The sequence below is a fragment of the Leishmania infantum genome, chromosome 16, assembly GCF_000002875.2.
Source record: "Leishmania infantum JPCM5 genome chromosome 16".
Lineage (NCBI taxonomy): Eukaryota > Euglenozoa > Kinetoplastea > Trypanosomatida > Trypanosomatidae > Leishmania > Leishmania infantum.
The window spans coordinates 468,858-491,511 of record NC_009400.2 but is presented as its reverse complement, the minus strand read 5'-3'; the positions used below and the strand labels follow the sequence as shown (position 1 = coordinate 491,511).

Sequence of the window (22,654 nt, the reverse complement as noted above, 5' to 3'; positions counted from 1 at the left end):
CTCCTTCCTTTGGCTGCTTGTGGAAGCAATGGCCAGGGAGATAGAGCGATGGGCTCAAGGGGGTGCGGTACCCCTCCTCCCTCTCTGTCGCTTCGTGAGTCCATCCATCGGTGAGGTGTCCATGTCCTTCCTTGCGCCCCCTCCATGTAATGAGCTCACTTCGTTCACTCTCTGCCCCCTCTCCGTACTTTTTCCATCTTACCCGCCTCGCATCTCGGTATCCTCCTCCAGTAACGAGCCCCACGTGGGACGGCGAGAAGCTCGCTCATTGTGTTCGCTGTTGTTGCCGTCGTGTGTGGGTGTGGGTGTGTGTCTTGTGTCGTCCTCGGTGATTGTCTTGGACCCTACTCCCTCTCTCTCATCTTTACAGAGCATCCTGCGCGTGCATCGGGTGCAGGTCACAGACGACGTCTTGTTTGTGTGTGCGTATCTTCTCTTCGCCAGTCGAGTGCGGTCACCGCCTCCGCCCCTTCCCCCAGCCACTCCCCCTTTCTCTGCAGCAGCGCCATGCTACGCGCGCGTGCGCGAAGCGCTTACACGGTGGCGCGCTCTCCAGCGGCGCGGTGCTCGGCCGCCGCCGCGATCGGCGCCGGCAGTGTCGTCCTCAACGGCAGCAGCGGGCTGGGAAGCGGCGTTGGCGCTGCGGCCGCCTCCGCCTCACTGCACGAGCCGCGCCGCTACTCCTTCAAGTACGCCACAAAGCGGCAGCACAACGAGGCGCGCCAGCCGTCGTACGTTCACGACAAGCGCTACGGCCTCTTCAGCAATGAGCGCAACATCGGCAAATCCCGCCGCGGGCTGCCGCATATCACGCCGATATACACGAAGCACATGAGCCTGTGGGAGACAGACACAGACGCGAGCACCAACCGGTTCTTCCGGCACTACGTCTTTGGTCAACGGGAGGAGCACCTGTTGCTCGGTCGGCCCCACGGCTTCGAGGCAGATCAGGCTGGTGGCCGCCAGGGCGACTCGGCCTACGAGCTCAACACAGACCAGCGCTACAAGGGCGTGCCGCGGCCTGCCATCACGAACCTGCACTACGAGCCGGTGTGGAACCAAACGCTCTACCGCAACACCGCGCACGGAAACCAGCTCACAAACCCGTCGTCGAAGCTGACGGCGGCGGTGCTGGGGCCGGAGTTGATGGAGGTGCGCGACGTCAAGTCCGTGGAGCACTGCAAGGCGTGGTTCGACCGGCTTTCATTCCTCATCCAGCAGCACTACGACGCGGTCGGCGACATCGGCGCGTTTCGCTCGCGGCACGCGCAGCACGTGCACGAGTTTTTTGTGGCCTTCCACGATGCTCTGAGCAGCTTCGACTTCCAGGACCACTACCTGTACGACCAGTTTGCCAAGGCGCGGCCGAAGCACCTGGAGGACCTCTTCGCCATCTTCCTGGAGATGGAGGCGAACTACGTAAACGAGGACTACTGCCCTCGGTGCAGCTTGCCTTACGCGACGACGCGCTACTGCGGCGAGGGTGACCCAAACACGCCGTTTCGCAAGCACCGCGGCCGATGGGCGCCGCATCAGTACTGGGGCAAGGAGTGGTACGACGTCGTGATGCGCCGTGCGGAGGCGCTGTGGTACCGCGCCACCGAGGACCCGTTCTTTGGCACGACGGCGCACACGCAGCGTCAGGTGGAGGCTCTCCTCTCCGTCTACATCAAGACGAAGCACCGTGCCAAGATGGTCGACTTCCTGCACGCGCTTCGTGGCTCAAAGGAGTTTCTGCTGGGGCAAGTGCAGATCACGCCGACGATGCAGAAGGCCGCGGATGACCTGCTAGACAGCACACCACACGAGCACCTCCTCACCAACGCCTTCAAGCTAGAGAGCAGAGCCGCCAAGTATACGGGTGACGCGCAGAGCGTGCCCCACTCGCCCCTGCAGATGCGGCTGGACATGGAGATGAGCAAGTATCGCCGACAGCAACGTGAGGAGGGCGTGGTGCGGGTGCCGCCTGCCTCGTGGAAGCTCGACACCTCCGCGATTGTGCCTTACAAAGTCGACCCGCAGACGAAGCACGTGGCAAACTGGCGGGCCGTGAAGGAGGGCATTGAGCAGTCCTTCCTCGCCACCGGTCTTCCCAAGGAAGCGTACACGAGTGAGGAGTGGCGCGAGATGCTGTACCTGAAGGAGCGCATCGCTAGTCGGGGCGCGCGGCGCGCGCAGCTGGAAGCCGAGCGCCAGGCGGAGGAGGCAGCCATGGCGAAGAAGTACGGGCAGCACTCTCCTGCAGCGACTAGCAGCTCGTCGTGGTGCGTCTTCCCTGACACAGCGTGGTATCGCGTATTCGAGACCGCCGCGGAGGTGTTGAAGCCGTACGGCGTCACCCACGCCGGGCAGCGTGTGCTCGTGCGGAGTCGGGCGTACGCCAATCCCGCGGCGGTGCCGTACACAGACCCGGTGCGCAACGCCTCCGTGTTGCTTGACACCACCCCGGAGGCGTGCGGCGTCTTTGGCGGATTCGAGTCGGGCGAGGTGCTGCGCCTGACTCCAAAGGAGCCGGAGGGGGCCGCGGCGTTCGACGTGGTGGTGGTCGGCGTCGACAAGAGCGGTGCCGAGGCAGAGTGGAGCCTGTACGCCATGCACCGCGATGCTGCATCGCAGACGAGCAAGGGACTGCTAAACCTCGGCGCGGACTGCCTGCAACTGCTGTCCAGCTACGCCAAGGTGGAGACGACGCGGAGGCGCGCTGTCGTGACGGTACTGGATGCCGAGCGTACGCTGCCGGAGGAGCATCTTGGCCAGGTCGTCGGCGTGCGTGGAGGCGAGCTGTACGTGCAGTGGCACCTGCAGCGCGGCGGGAGCTCTGATCTCGACCGCAGCGTCGCTGTCCCGCTCGGCGACCCGGAGACGGTGAAGCAGATGTACAAGCTGCAGACCCTGACAGACGCAGACGGGGCACCGGCGCTGCTGCAGGAGCCACCGTCGTGGCGCACGCCGTTCCGCAACGACTTCGTCGATGAGCGTCTCAAGGAGCTTGAGCAGGCGCCGTTCAAGCGGGAGCAGTGGGCGTCTCTCATCCAGGGCAAGTACACGCCCAAGGTGAAGAAGTACGGCTACGCGCAGCACACGACGCAAGACGACTTCCAGACGAAGGAGTACAAGGATCGGCTGCTGGCGCGGCAGTACTTCCACAACCCGCAGGCGTTCTCTGTCATCCCGGAGCGGCACGAGCGGTCGGTGAAGTTCATGGGCAAGTGGGAGCACCAGCGTGTGTGTGGACTGCCGACAGTGGACCGGGATGAGCTGGAGAAGGGCTGGGGCGAGGCGGAGGAGATCACCGACGCCGCGGTGGGCGCGATCGAGCAGGCGCTACGCGACATCAGCGGCCGCCGGCCCGGCAACTTCGTCAAGTCACCGACGGAGACGCAGTCGCTGCGCCTCAACGAATCGTGGTGGACGCCACTGGAGTTCGGCTGGGAGGAGCACAACCGCGAGCAGATGGCCTTTCTCGACAGCAGTGAGCGCCGCATCGTTGAAGGCGCTCAGCTGCCGTTTGGTGGCAAGCGACCGCCCTTCGGCACAACCTACGGCATGGGTGAGCGCATCAGCGAGATTGCAGCAGACTACGCGAAGGGGTTTGGACTGGGCCCGAACGGGCACTCCCCACAGCACGACACGGCGCACTTCAACACGCTCGAGGCGGAGCAGCAACGCGTGAAGGTGCTCGGCCTCGGTAACGCACTTGTGCGGCTCTTCCACGAGAAGCTGGGCAGCCAGGACATCCAAGCCTGGGCATTGCAGCAGTGCGGTGAGTCCGACGCGAATGTACGCCAGCTTCTACTCTCCGTGGAGGAGTGGCGCACGAAGGGGCGAGCACCGTCGCTTCTGCTGCGCAAGGTGTTGCAGCGGTACCTGAAGGAGGAGCTCGATGACTTCAATAGTGGACTTCCGGCTCACGTGCCGCGTCTCGCGGTGCCGTGCGCGGATGCGTCTGCCGCCGACAGCATTGGCAGCAGCAGTGCCGGATGTATCTGGGTGGACGTCGACCGCAACGCCTTCGCCCTGGAGCACGCGAGTCAGTTCCGTCGCGGTGACAGCGATGAGTCGTACATCGTCGGCCTCGTACAGCGCGCTGGTATGAGCAGCGGCGGTGGCGGCGCCCTCGCCGCTTCGCCGGCGGGCAGCGGCGCCAACAACACTTACGCGGAGTACATCCAACAGGATGTGCTGCAGCGCTTTCAGATCGGCCTGGCCCGCATCGTCGGTCGCGGCATCCCAAGCTCGATCATTATGGAGCGCACTGTGAAGAGTAGCCGTGGCCTGGAGCGGGAGAGCGCGAAAATGCTTACACTCGTGCTCGTCGGGGAACTGGCGAAACTGCTGTCGAAGATGCGCGTCACACCGGACAACATCTCCATGGTGGTGCGCGGCCTGGCCCAGTGCCCCGAGAAGGAGCTGCTGGGCGGCGGCGACTTTGCTGTGCCGGTGTCGCTCATCTTCAGCTGGAATGGCCCGCAGTCGAATGTCTCCACGGCGACCAGCAATAGCAGTAGCAGCAACGCCAACGCCGGTGCTTCCCGCGGTGCCGGTATCAGCGCGGTGCAGCAGATGCTTGAGCGAACGCGGCACGGCTCCAGTCCCGGCAGCAGCGGCAGCGGCGACGGTGACAAGATGGTCGGTAAGGTGCTGGAGGAGCTGGCGTGGAGCCAGGACGGGGTCGCTGCCGATGTCCTCTACGCACTTCAGCAGAACAAGGCGAACCCCACGCTGCGGCAGGAGTTCCTGAACGCCTTCCTGCCCGTGTGCTCGAACGACCACCAGAAAGCGCAGCACATGTACGCCGAATACATGCTGGGCAAGTTTGTGCCCAACATTACGGTCGCCATCGAGGCCTTTGTGAAGTTTCTGGGCAACATCTCGACGCAACCGGAGCAGCTGACCAGTGATGTGGAGTACTTTGAGGTGGACAACGCGCGCCGCGCGGATGGCACAGAGGGAACGGGCCAGTATACGCAGGTGCGCCTGCTGCCGCCGGAGATAGGGCCATTCCAGTACGAGAATACCCTCATCGAGTCCATCGAGACAGCGGAGCGCTTCCGTCGGTACGGCATCCTGGCCGGCCCAGCCCGCGTCCCCGCTTCTGGCTTCATCGCGGCGAACTGTAAGTCGCTCACCTACATGACGCATCGCGACAAGGAGGTCGTCTACGTGACCACGGAGAACGACCAAGGGCTGGCCAACGCGCTGCGCAGCTCTGCCTTGTTCAAGAGCATCGCCAGTAACCCGAAGCTAAGCTACCTCTTGAAAGGGATCACCGGCGGCGCTCCGTCGCATCCACTGTTGGTCGATAGCTTCAACCGCTTCTTCTACCGTGTCGCGCCGATGCTGAGCTTCTACCAGCGTCTGCTAAAAGAGTACAGCGCCACAATGCCGTCCGCCCAGGCCGAGGCGCAGATCGCCAACTTTGGACTCGCCCGAGCCCTGGAGAACGAGGCGTCGACGGCCATCGAGCAGGACTTCCGCCGCAACGCGGAGCGCTACTGGCGAAACGTGCTGGAGGGCCGTAGCACGGAAGAGGCCGCGCTGAGCAGTGGCGGTCGCGAGTCGGCCAGCGCGCAAGGCCGCCGACCTTCCCAGCAAGGGAGTGGGCGCGCCGGGCAGTCCGGCTCTGGCAGCCGCCGAGGCAGCGGCGAGTTCAACCTTGCCAGTGTCGTGGGCCACCGCGCTGCCGCCGGCGCGCGCAGCGAGAAAAGCCGAGCTCCTGCCTCATCGTCCAGCAGTAGTAGCAGCAACAGCACCGTGGCGACGGCGGCATCCGCGTCGACGCGTGTCAAGGGCTTGCTGGGTAGCTTGAAGGGCGGCGGCAGTGGAGCCGGCCGCGGAAAGGGCTCTCGTCCCGCCAGTCCGTCCGGCGTAGCCCGCGGCAGTCGTGGAGCACGCAGCAGCAGCAGCAACAACAACAGCGGGGATAATCGCGGCGCAAGCGGGAAAAAGTGAGGCGGCGTTGGCGCGCTCGTGCGCGTGAGTGTGTGGAATGTTGCTGGTGTTGTTGGGTTGATAGTTGTGGCATGCTATGACGTCCATAGCAAGGAAAACATGGTGAAGGGGGATCGCGGCGGTCGTGCGACGGAGAGACTCCGCGTCCTTAGCTCGGTGACGATATGTTCCCTCGACAGTGAAAGACCGCAAGCACGTGCAGGAAAAGAATACGAAGCAACGAAAGGGGAGGAGGGGGAGGCTCCCAAGGGGCTGCGCACGATCTGGTTTTCTGTGCGGCTCTGCGAAGGCCGCGGCGGCTTGTAGTGACGAGATGGCTCGCAACACTGTCGAGATGGCGGGAAGTGCGAGCGAGAGAGCATGTGTGCGTTGTTGTCAGGTGCCGCAACGAAGCGATCTCGCCACTCCCTCCGTGTAGGTGTCTTCTCCCCCGCGCGCCAAAAATGCCGCTGCGACTTCACCCGCGCCCTCCCCTTTCCTTTTTGGCGCCTCTCGTAACGTCGAGTTGGCCGGTGCAGGCGCGGAGTATGCGGGGAAGCGACAAGTGGCGCACGTGCTCGGGTCCACATGGTATGCCCCCGTGCGCCACATCCCCTTGCGTATGAAACGCGTGGATGACCGCGTCCGTGCGCGTCTCCCTTTACCTTCACCTCGGTCTCCCCTCCGCTCTCATCCGTTGTTGTTGGCCGTTGGCGACGGCGTGAACGCATCTTCTCTATTTTCTCTCACGTCCTCTCGCCGGCCCTCGAGGCCCAAAACTGGTGGCGCATAGGTTTGCTGTCAAGTTTACGCACAACCCCCTCCCTCCCTGCTCGGCGCGTGAGCCGTGCTTGCCCACGCGCACGCAGACGTGAATACGCTCCTGGCACCGTTCTGCTGTTTGCAGCCGAAGAGGGGCGGCAGCGGTGGAGGTGGAGGAGGAGGAGAACGCTTTCCAATAACGAAAAAATTTTGGTGTGCCTTTGAGAGAGAACCGTCGCAGACGCACATCGTCCTGCTCAACTCTACACAGACAGTCAGGCCTGTGGTGCCCCCATTATCGGCCATCTAGCTCTTTCACCAGCGCTTCCTATTGGGCTCAGAGGGTGCTCTACTTCTCTCCCACGCACCCCTCCCTCTCGCCTGTGCTCGGACTGCACCTCACACCCTCACAAAGACCCACGGAGACGGAGCGAGCGAGAGGCCTCTTACTCACACGCGCGTGTGCGTGATGCACAGACACAGGCGTTCGGCGGCTTCGATACTCAGATACACGTACTTACTTTACTCTGTTCCTCTCTCACGCACACACGCACGCGCACCGTATGCGGCCAGCCGCATCCTCGTCGACCATAGCACATCCTTCCATTCCCCATTGATCGGTGTCTCCCACTGCTACGCCTAAAAGCACCTGGAATCACAGTCGACAGGCACGGCGCGACGCCCTCGCTTTTCTCCTCTCTCCCCTCTTCCTCCCTCGTCTTCATGAGCACGCGGCTCTGATCCGCGCAGACACACGTATACGCGATACGCGTTCTCTCATTTTCGTCTGCGTGCGTGTGTACGTGTGTACGTGTGTGTGTGTGTGTGTGCACGGAATAGCCAGCAAGGTTGCGTGTGCCAGCTGCCTCCATCTCACGCACGCTTACCTTGCTTTCGGTCGGCTGGAGGAGGAACACCCCCTCCCCACACACCCGCATCTCTTTGCGTTGTTGATCGTCTTCCTTTGCTTCACCACACCCCATCCGATGCGCGACGCCGCGGAGCGAAGGCACTCTTCTGTCGAGCCGCAGCGTCCGCAGTCGCAGCAGCGGCAGCCAGAGGAGGACCACCACCAGCAGCACGAGGATGCTGCGCACAATCAACGGCATGGAAGCTGCACGACCTCCGGCGGCGGCGCCGCCCTCGAAGAGGCAGCGTCGCTTCCGGCGCGTCCGTTGGCTAGGACGCCCCCACAGCATCCCGGGTTTGCGGAAAACTTTGGCAGCATGCCTGCCGCGCTGCTGCTGTCGCGGAGCATACGCAACCAGACGCACGCCCGTGCTATGGGTGGCCTTTCCTGTGTGGCCAGCGCACGCAGCGCCGCCGACAAGGACGAGTCCGTCACGCCGGAGGTACGGCGAAGCCTCTGTCGACACACCGCCGCCTCCCCGTCCCATCATCTCTCAGACGGCACTCTGTCTTCCTCGCCCGCCACCGCGTCCACCGCCGAACTGGAGATGCCGATGCAATTCGAGTCGCTGTGGGGCGACATTGAGCGCTATCTCTTCGCGGTTTACACCACCCTGCAGACGGACGACGAGATGTCGCTGCGTCCTTTGCGGACGCCGAAACACCGGATGGGCTGGTACACAGTCATCTACAACGCTTGTAGCGGCGACCCTACCAAGTCGCGTGAGCTTTACGCACGCCTCGCGCTTCTTCTGCTGCACATCCTCGAGTCTCACGTCCTCTTCCCCGTTCTGCAGAATGTGGACCACAGCCGAGTGCACTTTCTTACAGGCGCGGAGGACAGCCGAGGCGCGCGCGGCAGCGGAAGCGGTCAGCGGGGGGGTCAAAGCAGCCGCAGTGTCCCAACTGGAAGCGGTATCGTTGGCTGCAGCAGCAGCGGCTGGAGTCGTTTCAAGAGCATCGCGACGGCCGCCACCGGCGGGTCCGCGCACAGGTCACCTTCGAAGGAAACAAGCCGCAACTCATCCTTTACGTGGTCTTCCCGCGGCCACCGCAACAGCGACGGCTCACTTGCCTTTATGAAGCGTCTGTTCCACCCCTCGCCGCACCCAACCGCGACAACCACAGCGGCAAGAGCGTCCCCGGTCGGCGGGGGCGGTGTCAAAGCCGACGAGGAGGAAGGCGGTGCAGGGCGGTCTCCGCAGTCGCCAAAGGCGCCAGCCCCGGTGAACGGCGACTTCATGGCGAGCAGCGGCGTTGGCGGCCGCGGCACGAGCTGGTTTGCGCAGCAGGGCAGCAGCGGCTCCGTCGCAGTGCCGAAATCGCCCGCAGCGGCCAACGAGTTTCAGACTGCATTTGCCGGCTTCGACAGCACTGTGCATCGCTCGCCGGAGAACCGTGTTTCCTTGGAACTTCCGAGTCAGCAGCAGCGGACCGCCGGTTTTCCGATCGTTGCCAGCACGCAGTCTAGAGCCACCACGAGCCCCCCGCGGTCCCCAGCGATACCGATGCACAAGCCGCGCACCCCGTCGTCCGTGACGAGTCTCCACATCACCCAGCACACAGTCAATGCCCCGACCGAGTCTGGCCGCTCAACGCTCACGGCACGCTCACCCACCTCCATCGGCGGAAGAGCGCTGCCGACGGCGACGTACAGCGCTGTCTCCCCTCACCACGCCCGCGTCGCGTCAAAGACGGGGCGAGTGATGGTTGACGACGAAGAGGAGGTTCTGTGCGCAGTCAACGCCGTCCCCGTCGCGGCGCGTCACCCACTGCAGCGACTTCCGCGTCAGGGCAGCAGCAGCGACAGCAACTCTGTAGCCGCGCTTGTGTCCTTCAACGACACGGAAGAGGGCAGCGCCGGATTGCGCGCGGGCGCTGACGACGACGACGACGACTCGCTGCACACCATGAACTCCTTCTCTTCCGAGAGCGTCGGTCGTGAAAGTCGAGCCCGCCTTGGCAAATACGCTGGCGAAGGCGGTACCGCCGCCGCCGCGCGCGAGGATGCCCGTGGCCGCAATGCAGCTCGCGCTGGAGAAGCTCCTGGCACCGATCACTCCGATGAGGACCGCACGGCGGAGCCGCCGGCGAGCATGTCATCGCCTTTCACAGCAACTCTGTCGTCAGGCGACGACATGCTTTCCTCGCTCCTCGTTCCAGAGGCGCCTGCGACGATGCGCAGCACAGGCACCAACGTCCCTCCCTCCCTGTTGCGGGCCACTGCAGCCGCCGACGCCTCTATACGCTGCGCATCGTCCCCGGACGCGAAAACGGTGAGTGGCTCCTCGGTGACCGCCACCGGCCACAGCGCTCGTGAGGCCTCTCCATCGTCGCCAAGCGCTACGGTGACCCTTGCCCCACCTGCGGCCAGCGTGACCACGAACACCGGGACCACCTCGCCCACCACTCCAGCTTACTCCGCCGCGGAAACGACGTCATCTGCTACGCGCGCCACCAGCACCGCCCGCCCAGATGAGCGCCGCTTCAGTCTCTGCTACACGTTCCTGCAGGAATGGCACACGTTCGTGGTCTTCCGCAGCGTCGTGCTCTCGTGCTTCCGCTATCTCGACCAGTACTACACCCGCCGCTTCGGCATGGACACGATCACGCTCATGTGCTTTAAAGTGTTCTACGTTGTCGTCTACGAGCCCCTTCGGCCACTGCTGGTGATCGAGCTGTGCTACCTGATGCAGTACGTACGCGAGGTATTCGAGACGACGGGCCAGGTTGCACGGGAGCAGCTGAGGCTTGTCCAAGAGACGTACAGCGTCGTCACGGAGTTGCTCCTTATCGTGCAGTCCACCTCGTCCTCCATGGTTGCCCAACAGCAACAGCAGCCGCAGGCGGGGTCGGGTGTCAGCGGCGGTGGCGGTGCTACAGCAGCGGCGGCCGGCGCAGCAACAGCGTCCACAGCGGGCAGCACTAATACCACGAACGGTCCACCAAGTGTCGTGGCCCCTTCTGCTGCAAGCCTGTCATCGATGGTGGGCCCGTTCAGCACCGTCGAAGCGGCGGTGGCGGAGACACCCGTGAGGAGTCACGCCAGCAGTCGCGCTCGCAGCACCAGCGGCCACAACCTGAGCACAGCGAGCAGTTCGGTTAGCACACCGCATGTGGGTGCGCTCGACGGGCACAACAGCAGCGGCACCGTCACGGCGCGCTCACCGGCCGCCGCTGACGGGGAGCGGTCTGGCGCGCATCCGCACGTCAGCCGACGACGTCGTTTGATCTCTCTCTTCACCAATGGGCGCCTCGGTGATGGCGCCAAAGGCGGCGGCGGCAGCAGCGGCCGCGACCAGCGTGCCACCTCGCGGACAAGCTCCACTCCGGCAAGTCCGTGGGTGGGTCTGGCGTCGTCGACCTCGTCCGCGGCACGACTCGCCTCCACCATTGAAAGCACGCTGCGGCCGCCAGCCGGTCGCGACGGCGACAGTGGCAGGCTGTCGGCTAGAGATGAAGCGGAGGGCCGCAGCGACAGGCAGCAGAGGGGTGCGGCGAAGGCTGACTACATCTCAGCGCCTACAGTGGTGGTGGACCTCCGCGGCACGGTGGAACTGCGCGATCGCCTCGAAGGGCATACGACTGCCCATCACCTGACCACGCAGGCGCTGAAGCAATGGGAAGGCATGTCCGCTGACCGTCGGCTGCGCCTCGGCACCATCATCAAGGAGATCGCGAAGCCGCTGTCAACGATTGTAATGGAGGACGTGGGCAACGAATACGTCGCCGGAATCTATGCCTTCTACCGGTACACGCGCGACGCGCGCCGCAGCACCGAAGAAGGCCGGCGCGGCTACGTGAGTTGGGCAAGTGACGTGAAGGAACTGGAGAAGCTTGTGTGGCGGCGGGTGCAACTGCCTTTCCTGCACGCCTCGCTGCGATCTGCACTGAATGAGGTGCTGGTTGTGGAGCCGCACCGAAGCATTCTGCTGGATACCCGCTTCGGCTTGCGTGCGCTGCTAGACACGTGGAGCGCGAGCGTGGAGTCAGCAGACCTTAGCTTGGCCCCGCAGATGGCGGCTGCCACGGCGAGGCCTGATGGTGCAGCGACGCAAGCGGACGGCAGCAGTACTACCGCAGCCGCTGCCTTCCACCGGCGGACCGGCAGCACGATGACGTCGACGTCGCGCAGAGGCAGCTTGGGCGAGGCCGACCCGCTGGCGAGCATCGTCGTGCAGCGTGGCGGCGGCAAGTATCCAGAGTCGCTGATATTGTTTGGAGTGCACGGCAGCCATCCGACCCACTCCTTATCCTTCCAGCATCAGCGCACCCCCCGCTCCTTTCTCTTCGATGGTGGCGAGAGGGACGAGGCGGTGTCGCAGATATCATGCTCAGCTTTCTCCGAAGAGGAGAGGGAGAAGGACGACGGGCGACACGGCGGCAGTGGTGGTAGCGTTTTGAGCGGGGTGCGGTGGCCCACAGCGGGGAGCAGCGACAGCCACAGCACAGCCATCACGGTCGCCTCCGCCATCGACCCCAGTAGCAACGAACGCTTCATGGAGCATGCGGGGGCGTGGGCAGGGAGGAGGCGTGGAGAAGGAAAACCGCCGACGGTGGCTACGGCGCCCACGCCACGTTTCATGAGGAGGGAGGATAGCAGCATCTGTGCCCCATCAATGGAACCCGCGACGCACGCTGTCCTTGCGCCTCACTCTAGACTTGGCGAGCAGGTATCCCCGTCCTCGGGAACCGCCGCCGCTGCCGAGCCCGGCAGGGCCGTCTCCGGCGAGGCCGAGGGCGCTTCGGCGTCTGCCCGGGCCGCACTCGAGTCGCTCTGTGGTCTTTTCAGCGACGTTACCGAAGACGAGTGCTGTGTGCTGATGGCCGCCATCCTCATCACAAAGCTGATCCGCGACGCGGCGGACATCGTTGAGCGATATCTGCGCGCCGTGAGCAGCCCGACCTCAGCAGCGTCGTCGCAGCCGCACCCGCAACCGCGCGGGATCGACTTGATGGCAAGCCTGGTCGGACTTGTGGAGCGCTACACGGACCTTGTCGAGGGCGTCTTCCACAACCACGCGACTGTGCTCCGTGCGTTGTTAAACGCGATAGAGGAGCTGATGTGTCCCTTTCGCTGGACTCGGAAAGGCGCGCTGCAGGCGTCTCAGCAGCGCGCCCAGGAAGCGCTCATGGCGGCGGCATCAGCAACACCCGGGGCCTTTGGCGGTTCGTGGAGCGAGGTAGCATCGAGCACCGGCGCGGGTCTGCCGAGTGTGCTGCTCAGTCGAGACGCACGGCAGGCCACCCTGCCGCTCATCTCGCTTGCGGCGAACTACCCACAAGCGGTACAGCAGTTGAAGTTATCGGTGCTGATTGCTCGATACACGGACGTCCTCCTGCAGCACGAGCGCGGCGGTGGTCGAGTGTTGAGCGGCAACCTCCACAAGCGACTCCGCCTCGTTGCGCGACTGGTATCCCTGCTCGAGGACAAGGACACGTTCCTCGAGCACCACCGGCTGTGCTTGGCGCGGCGCTTGCTCGGTTATGCGAGTGGTCCGGCGGCACCGCAGTCAGAAGCGGCATTGGCGGTAGTGGGCGGAAACGCAAAGCAGTCGTTGGTAGTCGGACGTGCCTCCCAGGGCTCTTCCGCGTCGGCCTCGCTGAACTTGGAGGCGGAGCGCCAACTCGTGAGCTTCCTTCAGTCGTACCTTGGCGTAACGGCCACACATGCCTTTGAGGCGATGCTGCGCGACTACGAAGGGGCAGAGCGTACGCGAGACCTCTTCGAGCAGGAGGCAGCCTACCTGGAGCTCCCCACGAAGATACGGGTGCAGCTGATCACCTCCGCTCAGTGGCCGACCTACGCTATGCCTCCCCTGCAGGCGCACGCCTCGCTGCAGCGCGGTATGGAAGTGTTCCGGGCTTACTATGCCCGCCAGCACCCCTCGCGCACTCTGCTGTGGGTCTTCAGCCTTGGCAGCGCCACCCTCATCGCCGAGTTCGTCTCTGGCACGAAGCAGGTGGTCGCGAGCACGCTCTTGGCAACGCTGCTCTTGGTGGTGAGCGACGCCTACAACGCAGAGGCATCAGGCGCGGCGCAAGCCGGCGCGCTCACGGGGACCCAGCTAGCGCGCATACTCGGACTGCCCTTTCACGCTCTGCGCGCGCACCTGCACTTGCTGACGCAGCATCGAGCGTTTAACCTCCTGCAGTGGATTCCAGCGAGCAGCAGCGGCGGCGGCTCCGGAGCAGCGGCCGCGACAGCGTCCATCACGGAGAACGACTCTTTCTCGCTGAATCCTTGTTATGCGCACAAGTTGCGTAAAATACGCCTGCCGCTGCCCAAGGCCCGCCCTACCGGCCTACCGTCCGGCGACGCTCAAGCATTCGACGGTGGCCCCGAACCCGTCCCTCGGCGAGAGCCGTCTGCAACCTTGTCTAGCCCAGGCGCTACCACCGCTGCAGCGACGGTGACAGCCATTGCCTGTGAAGATGCGGTTGTCGCCCAGCATGTGCAAGCGACGCGACGGGTGCTGCTCGATGCCGCCCTTGTGCGCATCTTCAAGAGCCGCCGTGTCGTGCTCTTCGAGGACTTGCTTCAGACCGTCACGGCGCACCTCTCATGTCAGTTCTTGCCCTCGCGACGTGATGTCAAGGCGCAGCTGGAGGGACTCATCGATCGCGATTACGTGAAGCGCAGTCCCAACGACCCGAACACGTTTGTGTACCTCTCCTAAGCACACGTGCATCTCTCGCGCTTGAAAGCTGCACGGCGAGCGGTGTGCAGGCGGGAGGTGAGAAAGGGAGAAGGAACGCATAAGGCGGTCAAACGAGTCTGCGCGGTGGGCGGTGGCGGTGTCTCTTCCGTTACTGCCCCCCCCCCTCTCCCACCCACCTGCTCAGCCCTTCTTCGCGATTTCTCTATCCTCCCTCATGCAGAGCTAGGCAAATTGTCTGCCGGGTGCCCGTGCCTTCACCGCTCACCTCGCAGCTGCGGTCTGTGCGTGGGTGTAATGGGGTTGCCGTGCTCACTGCATCAGGCCACTCACACACCGACACACACGCACACGCACACACGCTCTCTTACTGTCTTTCTTGGTATCCTGTGAAGTGTTTGATCGACTTGAAGTGCCAGCACGTCTGTGTGTGTGCGCGCATGGAGTATATATATATATGTGCGTGTGGATGCGCGTCAGTGGTTATCTACTTCCGCGAGTATCCTGAGCCCTCCATCCCCTCTCCCACACACACACGCATGCATACCGCCGCCGCCGCTTCTCCTCGGTACTCCCCTCGTGATGACGGCTCGCCTTGTGCGTCTACGCGTCACATTAGCGGTAACAGAGTGCGCGGTTGGTGTTCTCTGATGCGTGGGAGAGAGGGTGTGGCGAATCTGTTCAACGTGTCGTCTGAAGGCGGTGAAACGAACGAGGCGCCGCATGTGTGCATCCCGCACGCACGCTTAACGGCGTCTCATCCCTGCCAGGCAAGGAGGAAACGTGACCGCGTGGGCGCAAGAGTGGCGCAGTAAAGCAAGCGGAAGGTGGCCATCAAGACGAAACAAAACCATGGCGGTGTCACGCTTCATGGAAGGCTGCAAGTACGCGTGGGTGGGTAGATGGGTATCGGCATGCATGTGCATCGAAACCTCTTGCCCAATCACCTCCCCCACCCCCTCCTCCGTCCGTCGTTGGGTGACCTCATCCATGTCTCGATCAGCAGCCGCCTCTGCCATCTGTGCCTGTGCGCCGCGCCCCATCCCCCTTAGCGTTATCGCCACCATTTTGTTCTCTTTCGGTTTGCCCGTTTCTGCGACCCTCATCACCACCACCACCGCCGCCGCTGCCTCCCCCACACACACACACACACCCAAACACACATCGGTTAGCGAGGGCGAGGTCGGCGCTACCTTGGACTCTACGCTCCCTCACACTCAGACAGACGGGGCGTACGCATGCACACCTCGCCACATCTCCTCCGTCCCTTTTTCTCTTCCCCCCCCGTTCAGGCGGCCGGGTACACCGCGAGGCGACTTCCGAAGTCGACGCAGCAGCAACAGCGGTGGTGGGCGCACCAAACGCCTGTACACCTCATCGAATACGAGATTGCATTGAGAGACAGGAAGGAGCCGAGAAGAACCCTGCCGGCGTGTGGCATCGGGAGAGCAGTGTCGCGAGTAGGCCAGAAGGGTCGCGGTGTTTCAACGTAGCGCATTCCCCCCTCCCCCCACACACGCACACAGATACACAGACACACACGCCACCTCCTGCGAAGCACGCGATTCAACGTCACCATGCAGCATCCGCCGGTGGCAACCGTGGGGGCACATGCACCGTTGACGCACCGCATGCGTTCTCTGTGGCGTGTTCTGCCCCTCTCTACAAAGGCCAATAGGTGGGCCCCTCTCATGGAATCGTGGAAAACGGCACTGCAGCACACGCGCAACGCCGCTGTACCGCGCATCCGAAGGAGCAGCAACTGTCGCGGTTTCACCGCGTCTGCTGGTGACGTCTCCAGTCATGCCCTACTCGCCAGCCATCGAACGTGCTGCTCCTCTGCGTCCTCGTCCTCGTCGTGGAAACCGCCGTCATCTGCAGGAGCGGCGACCGCCGCAGCCGCTGCAGAGCCGGAGATGATCTCACTTGACGCGATAGAGATCGAGGTGGTGAGTGCCGAGGAATCCCCGTCGACGACGTCCACGACCGCCACAGTGCGTCATGCGGAAGTGCACAGGGAAACGCCTTTCCCACGTCACAGAAACCATTGTGCGCCGCATCCCCACTGTCATCACAATCAGCGGCAGCGCGAAGTGTGTGCGACAGACTTCTTCACGGCACAGCTTCACGCCACCTCAGCTGCGGGTGGCCGCGAATACGACAGCGATGGCGCCTCCACAGCATCCGCTGCGCATGTCGTCAGCGGCAGCGGTGAGGCGGAAACCGGCGTGCCGGCCAGTGCCGTGCAGCGGCAGGACTACTGCGACGCTCACACGATCGACGCGTTTGCGCGAGGGCGCATCGCCAACTTTGTGCGGCGCATGGGCCACAGCACTGGAACGGTATTTCACGTGCGTGCCATGACGCCGGCCCAGGCAGCGGCGGTCACCGGAAGTGCGACAGGGCCGACACTCTTCGCGGCGACGTGTCGGCTGCCGTTGCCGGAGCCGCATGGCTCGCGCGTGGCCGAAGGCGTTGCAGAAGACGCGAAGGAAGCCGAGGCGCTCGCTGCCATGCACGCCGAACGCGTGTGTGACGCACTCGGCGTGCAGCTCTTCCGCCTGAGGACAGCACAGCAGAAGCACGCGGACGCCGTGCGAAAGGAAGAGGGCCGCTATGCGCCCTACCCCGACGACCCCATCAAGCCGCTCGGGACGCCTATTCCACCCCCGCTGCGCCTGCTGCGCTCCCGCATGCACGCGTCGTCGAACGCACCCGGCGCTGCGTCGGCACGGTCGGTCTTCTCGGTTGCCTCTGAAGTCGCCGCTGCTGATGCGGTAGCCTCTTCGCAGTCCCATCGGTACACGGCTGAACGAGGCGAAGCGTCGGCAGCAACAGTGGCAGCGCCTCGGGTGCAGAGGTCGCATCTGGCACGGACACCACCAGCACCCCGGGAGGTGCCGCTAGGTGGCCAGGCGCAGCCGGCGGAATCAGCAGAGAGTGGTGTTGGAGAGGACGACTCGGCGTCAGCCAGTCCCGCCACCGCCGGTGGGAGCGTCGCGCCGCCCTCCGCCGCCGGCGCGGCGATGGGCTTCGACTCGACCAGGATTGTGCTGCGCCGCCACGACCCTGTTGACGACTACGCACAGTTGGTGTTTCACTACACGGATGAAGAGCACGCCGAGCGAGTGCGGACGTACGCCAGCAGTGTCTACTACCCCTGGATATGCCAGTGGGAAGGGGCGGCCGTGGCGCAGGGAGACGTCAGCGCAGCTCCACAGGGTGGTGCTATGGGCAGTGATGGCACTGCCGCCGTCGCCACCCTAGGGCAGGTGTTTGACCCCACGGAAAACGGCATGTGGTCGATGGTAAATGACCGCGATATGCGCTGCTCCCCCACGCCGCATGAGGCGCTTGTGCTGCCTATCGTGTACGACGGCCCGTGCGCCGAGGCGCGCATCACTGACTACTACGCCCAGCACAACACAACGCTCAAGGAGCATCTCAGGGTGCGCTCTGCTTCTGGGTCAACGGGAAGTCCGCAGCGCATGGTGGAGGCGGAGCTGCGACTTATAGGTCTCACCATTGCAGCGAAGGGGAAGGCGCAGACGGAGCAGATGGCCATCCACCTCGCCGCCATGCACGCGGAGCTGCTGCTGGATGCACTGGGGCATCCGCTCTTTCCAGCCGACCCACAGCGGCAGGCACGGCACGCCGAGGTGGTGGCTGGCTACGGGCGGTGGGCCATGAACCCCCTCACTGGCGGCATCACACCACCGAACCCACACGACGCGCTTCCGCTGCCGCTGAAGATCCAAATCGGGACCGATGATGTGTGGCTGGGGCCGGAGGCGCGGCGGCAACTGGGGCACCGCTGGTCAGACTCGGAGCATATCATTGTAGCCATGCAGCACTTGAATTCGCAGACCGAAGACGAGGTGGAGATCAACCCGCCGGCGGAGCTGCTCGAGGAGGCGGAGCAGCTGCTCCAAGAATGGCAGGCGCACGTCGCAAAGAGCCGCTTCACGCATCTCTTTGTGCTGTTCAACATGGACAACGTCTTCCAGGCAACGACAGTCCTGCCGGTTCCGCGACAGTTCGGCATCCGGGGTGGTCTCGGCATTGGCAAGACGCGCAAGATGGCCGTGCAGGTGTGCTCCCTGCACGCACTCGACACGCTGTGCACTCTCGGCGTCCCCCTGTGCGTCGACCCGGAGCGAGAGCGACGGTACCTACAGCGTCGTGCCGCACTCGGCATGGTACTGCAGCGCACCTCTCCTGCCAACGAAGGATCGCTGATGCACGCGCGGGTGCCGCGGAGCTTCTCTGGGCTGCCGCCTCCGCCTTTGCCCGGTGCGGCAGAGAAGTCACCGGGAACGAGCGACGGCGGTGTGCTGCGCTTGCCGACGTACGTAGTAGAGGGTTCGCACATACGCCTGCTGCCCCACATCGCCGACACGCTACACACCATGCAGTTGCGCATCCCCGAGGACTACTGCCTTTTCGGTGGTGCCAGCGAGGAGGTGCTCGTCGAAATCGGCAATCAGGTGCGCATGGCCGTGCAGAACTACTTGCAGGAGTCCCTGGGGGGGCTGTTGCGAAGTCGAAACATGCAGCAGAGAATCCAGAGCAAGAGCGGTGCGTCGAGGGCCGTACAATGTGCTGCAGCAGAGGCCGGTGCGGGCGACGCCGTCCTGGTCACTACCGGCAGCGGCCAGCGAAACGAGACTCCGCCGGCAACGGGTGCGGATGTACGTAGTGGCAGCGGCGGGGACGTGGACACGGCGAGCCGACCCGCAGCCGCCGTCGTGGAAGACAACATCGCCGAGACACAGGCGTGGGCCACTCAGTTTGCCATGAATCTCTTGCCGCACAACATCATCAGGGGCTACGGACGGCAGAACAGCCTGCACAACACCAGCTTCCTGCAGGTGCCGATCCCCAGTAGCGCTGTGCTGCCACCACCAGAGATGTCGCACAAGATTGACGCCTCGGCCGTATCATTGCCGCCGCACCCATTAATGGGACCCGTGTACGCCATCGCCATCGGCACGTCGCTCAAGCGTAAGGATGCCGAGCGCGCCTGCTACCTTCACGCCGCGTCCATCTTGCATTCCTTTGGGGTGGATGTCTTGGTGCAGTATCCGCGCGGCCAGCCGCGGGTGCGCCACGCATGCTCGTTCGCGGACGTGGCCAAGTACCTGAGCAAGGAGCCGCTCATCATTACACCCCCCTTCCTCTCTGACGGCACGCTGCGCGCCTCGGCGGTGGAGGCCGCCGGTGTCAAGCCGCCTCGGTCGGCGAGCAAGGAGACCGCCAGTGCGTTGTCCACCTCATCTGCGCCACAGCCGGGCTCCCTGCACCCGCCTCGGCCTGTCATGCACACGAATATGAAGGCGTTCTTGGAAAGCACACGAGGCATCACGTTACCGAGGAAGCGGAAGGCCCGCCTCACAAGTCCCTCCTGAGGAGTAGGGCACACGGGGGTGGGGAAGTGAGAGGACGGGACGGGGCGGGCGGGGACGCCCATCCGTTGGGTCGCCGGCGTCGAGAGAGCGATGTGCGCGTACGTCTGTGTCTTGAGGTTTGTCTTTGCCATGTGCTTCCACAGAAATAAGCAACCACTGAAAGGACCCGACATACAACCTGGGTTTACGTCCGTAGGAGCTGGCGGGCTGCCGCAGTCTGGAGGAGGAGGGTATGTGATGGGAGTGCTCAAGGAAGAGGGGGGAGAATGAGGAGGGCCGGTCGCCTCGCCCTCTTTGGCCACTACGGTGGATGCGAAGTTCCTGCCTAACGCGCCATCGGAAGGGCCCTCTCTCTCTCCCTCGCTTGTTGCCGGGTGGCTCTGCAGCCGTGGCCGACGAGGAGGCGGAAGAAGGTTAGATGGCGGGGAGAGCGGGTGTGGCGACGGAGAGAGGCATATTCGCAAAGAGTGGGGACGAGCAAGAATCGAGTGTTCGCCCGGTTTCTTGGTGGGACTGCCGCTTGTCATTGGCGGACGAGGGCGAGAGCTCGCGCGTGGGGGGGGGGGGGGAGGGGTCTGTGCGTCGACTGCACGCGTGTGTCGATCGCAGTGAAACGCAAGGAAGGCGTTGGATGCTCACTCGAAAGGGCCGAGGCAGACGCACCTGCGTGATGTGAGCAGCAGCTCCACACTCTCACCTTCCCCCGGCATTCACCTCTCCTGTCTTTTCAGTCTCTCTCTCCTCGTAGCCTCCTCACCCAGCCACCACCACCCCCTCGCCCACATGATTGAGTACTCTGTTCTTGCTGTCATTGTCTGTATCCCTTCCGCTTCTCTGCCCTTCGCCTTGCAGCGCCGCTGCCTTTTCAGTTTGCCAAGTGGTTCGCACGTACCGCTTCGTTGGTGCGCTCTGGCTCTCTCACCGCTCGTCACCGGCACACGAGTTCACGGGTACATCTGGAGAGTGGCAACGTACGTGATGAACCCCCTGTCGACGCGGCGCCTTGGGGGCATTGCGACCCCCGGCTCGGCACTTTCGGGTACCTGCTACGTGAGCCACACCACAAGGCCAGCCCGCACTATGTGCTGGATGAAGCTGGCGGTCTTCACGCAGTTCCCGGTCGTCCCATCGCTGGCCGGCACGCAGGTGCAGGGCCGCCAGGACTTGCTCGCCTCTACCGCCGGCGCCGGCACCCCCGAGGAAACAAGCTTGTTTCTTCAGATCGAGCTCTTCGACGACGAGTGCCCGCAGCTCTGCGCGAATTTCCGCCGCCTCTGCAACGGGCAGTCGACAACGCGGCAGGGACAGGTGTACTGCTACCAAGGCCTCACCCCAAGCTACTGCGGCACGTATTTCCACAAGATCATACCCTCTTACTGCGTCCAGGGGGGTGACATCACCATGCGCGTGAAGCCTGGCGGCACGAACAGCTACAGCAGCGCTGGCCGCACTTGGCTTCCGGATGAGTTCAAGAAGCGACGCCATAACGAAATCGGGCTCGTTTCCATGGCGAACAACGGTCCCAACTCGAACGGGTCACAGTTCTTCATCACCACCTCGGCGGCGCATGAGCGCGCCTTCAACGGCCGCCACTGCTGCATCGGTCGTGTTGTGCACGGCCTTGACGCCTTCATAGCGCTCGTCGCCCCATTCGGCAACGTCGAGGGGCATCCGTCCAAGTACGCGGTGGTAGTGGACTGTGGCGAAGGAGAGGCGCCGACGCTGATGTCGGCATCGTCGTCGCCCGCTGCAGTATCCCAGGCGTCGATGGCGATATCAGAGACGGAGACGGCGCGGTCGTCTCCTGCAGCCGACACGCGGTCCGCGACCGTCGAGGAAGCGCCTGCAGAGCTGGACATACATTACCGTGAGCAGCCGCCGCAACTCCAGCTGCAGCATCACCAAGCCGCGGATGGCACCGGTGTGATGGCGGCCCTGTCCCCGTCCGGAGCCGCTGCAGCCGCGGCGCCCCCCTCCATCTCCCCTGCGCAGCCGCTGAAGAGCTCCTTAAAGGGAAAAACGACGGCGGCGTCGGAGGCAACCAAGACGCATGCGAAGCATGTAACGTATCAGCTGTGAGGCGAAGCAACCGCAGCAGCGACCGTGTCGGGTGGGCCCCGTGTCTCCCGTCCTTCGTGCATGGCCCCTTCTCGCCTGTTTGTTTTCTCTTCCCCACTCACCCCGTCTCCTTCTCTCATGCTCTGCATGCAGCGAGGACATGTACAGTTGCGCAGCGGTGGAACGCCCTTTGCCCTCCAGTGAGCGTGTGCTCGTCTGTGTGTCTGCGCCCATGGATGTGCGTGTTCGCCCCGCGTGAGGGTCGCGTTGGCGTGGAGTTGCCAGGGACATCGAGTCGATCGCCTTGCGTGATCTGGCTTACTCTCACGGATAGAGCGAGAGCGAGAGAGCACACGCAAGCCGCAGGCGGCATCATGGCGCACAGCCGTCGATCATGTATCCAACCCAAAAGCAGGAGAGCCACCAAAGCCGCACACGCAACCTCTCAAAGGCAGCCGAGGCACACACGTGCCCTCCCTCCCGCTTTGTTGGGGGGTGTCCTCAAGTCAGTAGCGGCAGCAGCAGTGCCCCACCCACCCATCCACCCACCATCTTGCTTCCCCTCCCTCTCGAGTCGCGGCGGGTAGGGTGGGTGTGTGTATGTGTACGCATGTGCGCGTGTACGACGGCACGCGACGGCATCGCCGCCCATCCTCACTCCCCTCTCTCTCTCTGTGCGTCTGAAGTGTCTTTCTCTACCCGCAACCCCCATCCCTCTCCCCCCCCCACACACACACACCGCCATCACGATCTTGCAGGATCTCCACCACTTTCTGCTGAGCCGCAGCGGCGCACCGCCCATCGTCTTGTCGCTGTGTGTTTGTATGTGTCCTTCTTCTCATTCGTACTCGTGTCGCCGTCATCCGTTTCACTCTTGTGCTTCTCCTGTTGGTTTTCCTTCTGCAATCCCCACGGTCGCGTGCGTGG

The 22,654-nt window shown here is 63.9% G+C and overlaps 4 protein-coding genes across 4 annotated transcripts; all 4 read left to right on the top strand.

Moving 5' to 3' along the window:
• Positions 1–507: 507 nt before the first annotated feature.
• On the top strand, positions 508–5,952 carry LINJ_16_1280 (conserved hypothetical protein; the record flags this gene model as incomplete). The annotated part of the gene is made up of 1 exon (XM_001464574.1): positions 508–5,952. The coding sequence occupies one exon, from the start codon at positions 508–510 to the stop codon at positions 5,950–5,952; it is 5,445 nt and encodes a 1,814-aa protein (XP_001464611.1).
• Positions 5,953–7,679: 1,727 nt separating this feature from the next.
• On the top strand, positions 7,680–14,282 carry LINJ_16_1270 (conserved hypothetical protein; the record flags this gene model as incomplete). Its single annotated transcript, XM_001464573.1, has 1 exon — positions 7,680–14,282. The coding sequence occupies one exon, from the start codon at positions 7,680–7,682 to the stop codon at positions 14,280–14,282; it is 6,603 nt and encodes a 2,200-aa protein (XP_001464610.1).
• A 1,556-nt stretch (positions 14,283–15,838) lies between these two features.
• Positions 15,839–19,669, top strand: LINJ_16_1260 (conserved hypothetical protein; the record flags this gene model as incomplete). The annotated part of the gene is made up of 1 exon (XM_001464572.1): positions 15,839–19,669. One exon carries the CDS (start codon positions 15,839–15,841, stop codon positions 19,667–19,669), a length of 3,831 nt encoding a protein of 1,276 aa, XP_001464609.1.
• A 978-nt stretch (positions 19,670–20,647) lies between these two features.
• Positions 20,648–21,748, top strand: CYP13 (putative cyclophilin 13; the record flags this gene model as incomplete). The annotated part of the gene is made up of 1 exon (XM_001464571.1): positions 20,648–21,748. The coding sequence occupies one exon, from the start codon at positions 20,648–20,650 to the stop codon at positions 21,746–21,748; it is 1,101 nt and encodes a 366-aa protein (XP_001464608.1).
• Positions 21,749–22,654: the final 906 nt, after the last annotated feature.